Source organism: Nyctereutes procyonoides, unplaced genomic scaffold (genome assembly GCF_905146905.1).
Source record: "Nyctereutes procyonoides isolate TBG_1078 unplaced genomic scaffold, NYPRO_anot_genome, whole genome shotgun sequence".
NCBI classification, from domain to species: domain Eukaryota; kingdom Metazoa; phylum Chordata; class Mammalia; order Carnivora; family Canidae; genus Nyctereutes; species Nyctereutes procyonoides.
The window spans coordinates 7,063,997-7,069,589 of NW_026575020.1; the positions used below are offsets into that span (position 1 = coordinate 7,063,997).

General features: G+C 52.9%; 1 protein-coding gene across 1 annotated transcript; it reads right to left on the minus strand.

Annotated features, from left to right (window-relative positions):
• Window positions 1-1,125: 1,125 nt before the first annotated feature.
• GIP (gastric inhibitory polypeptide) lies at window positions 1,126-4,920 on the minus strand. The gene is made up of 4 exons (XM_055329958.1): window positions 4,835-4,920; window positions 2,652-2,798; window positions 1,994-2,083; window positions 1,126-1,285 (listed from the first exon to the last, which is right to left on the minus strand). The coding sequence occupies exons 1-4, from the start codon at window positions 4,918-4,920 to the stop codon at window positions 1,126-1,128; spliced, it is 483 nt and encodes a 160-aa protein (XP_055185933.1).
• Between the last annotated feature and the right edge of the window lie 673 nt (window positions 4,921-5,593).

Genomic DNA, 5,593 nt, shown 5'->3' on the forward strand with positions numbered 1-5,593 from the left:
TGAGTAAGTGAAGGGCAGAGTCCAGGCGAGAGCTGGGTTTGGTCTGAGTCACTGAAATCTGGGAGAGTAGAGAGAGGAGGGGAAGTGGTTGGGGAGGAAGGTCATAATCCACTCAGAGTCAGCAAAGTAACTTCATCCTGGTGCCCAGCCATGGTTCAGCTGCTCATACCTGCCAATTACCTTTTTTTAAGATTTTATTTATTTATTCATGAGAGACACACAGAGAGAGAAAGAGAGAGAGAGAGAGAGAGAGAGAGAGAGAGGCAGAGACACAGGCAGAAGGAGAAGCAGGCTCCATACAGGGAGCCCGACCTGGGACTCGACCCCGGGTCTCCAGGATCACACCCTGGGCTGAAGCTGGCGTTAAACTGCTGGGCCACCAGGGCTTCCCCAATTACCTTTTTAATTATAAGTAATCAAAATAATTCCAAAAAGCACCCACTTTCCTATGGAGAATTTCTCATACTCTCCCCTCCATTGTTCTGGTCACTTTCCTCTTTCCCTTCCTGCCCTCTACAGGAAGCCATCCCAGATCTATTCCCTTGATCCCTCCCTAGCTTGCCAGCATCCAAGTCTGAAATATTTTGGTTTCCAAGCCTCGGTGTCTGCATCTTGAACCAGTGTTCTATCTCACCCTTTAGGTAGATGGACCTCTTCATGGTATTAGCCATCCCTTTCTTCTGGGACATGATAGATTACAGGACTTCCTAGCTTGTGAGATGGATTCTAGGACCACTGAGACCAACAATGGCTACAGAGAGGGACAACATGCCTCCAGCTCCGGGGGTTCCACCACTGGAAGGGGCCATGGGATAAGGGTACAGAGAGAGAACTGAGAATAAAATGGTCAGCTTAGCTCAGGTGGGCAGGGCAGGTGAGCGCAGCCTCTCACCTGGACAGAGTAGAAACCAAAGTGCAAGAAGTAATGACAACTGCCAACATTACTGAACTCTTCCTCCTCCCGCATTACTCTCCGTACTTTCCTTGTATTATCATATTTTAACCTGACAACAATCCCATGAAGTGGTCTGAATAAGCCTTGCTTTCATGAAAACGCTGAGGTTCAGAGAGGCTTATGAGTTTGCTAGCATGTGCTGGAGTGCCGATCTGAACCCATGTCGGGCCTCAAAGCTCAAGCTTATGACCACGACTCAAGATGCCCAAAGCCACTGAACAGCCCCACCTGAGCCTGCAGACTTCCATCTGATCCACCATCCAGGCCAGCAGCTCTCGAATCAGTAAATCCTTCAGCAAATCTTCATCACCCGGGTTCTTGGGTAGGGAGCTGCCAAGGAGAAAGCCTCAGGCAGGCTGTTTGAGCTGGGGCCCCACCCGGAGTGAGTAAATACAGGGCCTGGGACTCCAAGGGGCAGCTGGGGTGGGGGGAGGGAGTCAACACAGCTGCCTCTCCTTATCTCAGCTTTCAAAGCTCCACCCTGATCTGTGGGCCTGGGGGGTAGAGGCTCCTCAGTACAGGCAAAGCGGAACAATTCAGGTGGAAGATATCCCACCCCACCCAGCTCTGCAAGTATCCCCGAATGCATCCCCCAAACCCGAGAGACGACTTCGGGAACAATTCACTTTTTAGAATGATCCACAGATTTCTCAGCTTCCTCAGGGGATGGGGGTGAGGGTGGGGGGTAACTGATGTCAAGGGACTGGTCTTGAGAGGGTCCCTGGCTCCTCAAACAGCCTTCCTGAAGTCTGTCGGGGAGAAGTGGGGAAGCCAGTCCCCGAAGTCTCTTTCACCACCCCTCTCCGTGACTCTGATTCCACACACTGAATCATCGATCTTAGGGACTCTGACCGCAACTCCCTCCTAGGACCCCAGCCCCTATTCCTCCTAGGTTTCTCCCTTAAGCTCCAGCCAGGCTTCCAGGAGTTCCATGAAGAGTGGAAGGGGATGCTTGTCTGGGGCCTGGCCCTGCTCTGGGGTCTAGGGGAGGGAAGGATGAGGCCCTGCCCCCACCCCTTCTCCAGTGGGCTGACTCACCCCTGCTGCTCTCTCGACTCCTCCTTCCTGTTAGATTGATGGGCCAGCTCTAGGGCCCCGGCTTCCCTCTGGGTGATGTTGTGTTTCCAGCTGGTCAGGTAAACAGGAGGGAGTGGGTAGGGCTGGGGAGACTCAGATGTGCTCCAGTCTTTTGGAGCCTTTACCCAAGTTGTATAGTGTACCTCTTTCTCTGTTCAACCACCCCCCTGCTTGTCCCCAGCTGCCACAGAACAGCTTTCCAGCATCTACCATGCTGATGTACAGCAAGGACAAGGTAAGAGACTTGGCAAAAGAGAGGAAGAAGGGCAAAGTCCAAAGTGGTCACCACCAAATGGTCACTGTCAGCAGCTTAGCTCTCTCTGCCTACAACCCCAGCCCCGCGGGCATCCTCTGGGAGCCCCTACATCCTCAATGATCCCTCTCCTTAGAGGAAGGATTGGAAAGAAAGGGTTGGAAGAAGAAAAGGATTGGAAAGCTTAGTCCCACCCCAGACTGGGCCACTGCCCGAGCCCTGGTCAGGACCATGGTGTTGCCCAGCTCCCCATCAGTACCTAAGCCAAAGTTACCACCCAGAATCACAGGCCCACGTGGCGTCTAGTCTAAATGAAGGAAGGTATGGCCAGCCGGTGCAGAGGAGGGAGTGTGGGCATTAACTCACTCATTCTTCTTCCCCTTCTGGGCCAGCAGCCAGTTCACAAAGTCTTGTTGGCGGATCTTGTCCATGGCGATACTGTAGTCACTGATGAAAGTCCCCTCGGCGTACCTGGGGCCTCGAGGTCGGGAGCCACTGACTTTAGTGTGGAATCTGAGGGGCAGGGAGGAGAGAGAGGGAGAAACCAGGCACTACACGAAGGGAACCACAATGCGGCAGGTGATTGAAAACAGCTACCTCCCACCACCCCCATTTCTTGGGAGTCAGATTTTTGTGGGATTTTTTGTTTTATGGGTTTTGTTTTGTTTTTAAAGATTTTACTTATTTATTCATGAGAGACACAGAGAGAGAGAAAGAGAGGCAGAGACATAAGCAGAGGGAGAAGCAGGCTCCATGCAGGGAGCCGGACGTGGGACTCGATCCCAGGTCTCCAGGACTACGCCCTGGGCCTAAGGTGGCGCTAAACCACTGAGCCACTCGGGCTGCCTGTCTTATGTTTTTTTGGGTTTTTTTTAATTTTTTTTTTTTATTTATGATAGTCACACACAGAGAGAGAGAGAGAGAGAGAGAGAGAGAGGCAGAGACACAGGCAGAGGGAGAGGCAGGCTCCATGCACCGGGAGCCCAACGTGGGATTCAATCCCGGGTCTCCAGGATCGCACCCTGGGCCAAAGGCAGGCGCTAAACCACTGCGCCACCCAGGGATCCCTGTTTTTTTTTTTTTTTTTTTTTAAGATTTTTATTTATTCATGAGAGACACACAGAGAGAGGTAGAGACATAGACAGAGGGGAAGCAGGCTCCCTGTGGGCAGCCTGATACCAGACTCTGATCCCAGAGCCCCAGGATCACAACCTGAGCCAAAGACAGATGCTCAACTGCTGAGCCACCCAGGTGCCCCTTGGGAGTCAAGTTTCATGGAGGCAGCCCCTTGTCTATGCATCAAGCCCCTCGGGCTTTATCCTCAGCTCAAGAGCCCACTTTCTGCATCCTCAGTGTGTGTGACTCTGGGTTCTGGACAAACAGGGATCAGGGGTTCCCTTCATCCCAAAGGATGGGTTCTCTTCATCCCAAAGGATCTCACTTTCCTTCTTTACTCCTCCTGCCTTGACTCACCCCGATTCAAGTCTTTATTCCCAGTCAGTATGAACAATAGGAGCTCTTCCATAAGGGCACTCACTGTATGCCAGGTCCTCTCTCAGCCCTTTACTTCATAGACTCATTTGATCTTCGTAACACCCCTTTGAGGTCAACGCTATTTCTATGCCCTTTTTGTGAATGAGGAAACCAAGGTACAGAGAGATTAATCTAGCACTCCATGAAGATGGGGGTCTGGGCCCAGATCTAAGTTTGCAACATATATATATATATTAGTTCCCTGTATGGAACCTGCTTCTCCCTCTGCCTGTGTCTCTGCCTCTGTGTCTCTCATGAATAAATAAAATCTTAAAAAAAAAATAAAGATTTTAAGAGAAGGGGAGTGAGCACAAGCAGGGGAGGAGCAGAAGGAGAGAGAAGCAGGCTCCCTGCAGAACACAGAGCCGATGATGTGGGACTGGATCCCAGGACCCTGGGATCATGACCTGAGCCTAAGGCAGATGCTTAACAGACTGAGCCATCCAGGCGCCCCTAAGTTTGCAACTTCTATGTGATGTTGACTTGTACCTGACAGCTGTGCCTCACATCTACATGACTGGATTTAGAGGGCATAGGACTAGTCCTTGCATCTGACAAGGCCCAGCTCTTTACCCAGACAAGTATCTCTTGGTCCTCCAGAGAACAAACAGAGCCCCCTCCCCCATTTGCTCATGACATTCTGCCCCCCACCCCCCCAAGTGTTCCTGAGAGTCTGCGACTGGCCTAGGTGGCTCTTTGCTTTCCTTGGGAGCCTGTGTGTTCCCTGAGGCATTCTGCACATGTGAATGATGAATGGCTAAAGCTTTCATCAGGAAGGGAGACCCTGTTGTACACTTCAGACACTTAACCCCGGAGAAGTCCTTCCAGAGATCTAACCACAGTTTGTCCTGTGGCAACAGTAGCTCGAAATAAACCCTTTGGATTCTGTCCTTACTCCACACACAGACTGCTGGCGGGGTTCTCCCTCCTGCTTCTTTCCTCTTGGCTTGGGGTTCCTCCCCTTCCCACCTCCCCAGCCTCCTTCCCTGTGCCCAACCCCTCCCCTGCACCACTACCTAGAGTGACCGGCTGCCTTCTCTCCCATCACCACCGCCAGGAGCAGGGACGCCAGCAGGAGACTGAAGATCTTCATGGCCACCATCTTCCAAGGGTGATTTCCTGAGCCGGGAGAGAAAAGGGACAAGGATGAGGGAAGCACTGTGCCCAGGCACAGCCTTCAGGCCGCCCAGGTACGGCTGAGGCCTCAGAGCCTCTGTGGCTTCTGCCAGTAGCGGGGGTCACTGAGCTCCAGGGGTCAGGGCTTTTCTGAGAGGCTAGAACAACACTTGGGGGGTTGGCGGGGGGGGGGGGGGCTGGGTGTTGGAGTCAGATACTAGAAGGGTCACGGAGCCTGGCCAGGAGGAGGACCTGCTTTTTGTTGTGGAGACTGAGCTGGGGAGGGCAGGGGGGAGAGGTCCAGGCAGAAGAGAGCAGCTAAGACCCCTGACAGCCCCCTTCCTGGCTCCAGTGGCTGGACGTCAAAGGCATGTGGCCTGGCGAGACTCCCCATAGAGCCCCCCAAAGTCCATACCAGCCCTGCTTCCAGCTGTGGGATTGGCTGTCACCTAAACCATCACAGCTCTCTCGCCCCAAGTGAAAGGCACAGGTAGGACCATTCCATCCTCTCCTCCCCGGGGTTCACTATCTCTGTGCAGGGAAGCTCTTCTTGGGGTCCTGCTGCAGGAAGATGAGGTCTGGTGGCCCAAATAGCTCTAGGTCTAACTTTGGTTTTCAGAGCTGGGAGGAAGGTTCCTTACTTACTGCTCTTCACCCCT

Coding starts and splice junctions, on each gene's coding strand:
- GIP (XM_055329958.1), bottom strand. CDS start 4,920: ATGGTGGCCATGAAGATCTTCAGTCTCCTGCTGGCGTCCCTGCTCCTG. Junction 2,799..4,834: donor AAGGCAGCCGGTCACTCTAG/GTAGTGGTGCAG, acceptor CCTGCCCCTCAG/ATTCCACACTAAAGTCAGTG. Junction 1,286..1,993: donor GAGTCGAGAGAGCAGCAGGG/GTGAGTCAGCCC, acceptor TCTCCTTGGCAG/CTCCCTACCCAAGAACCCGG.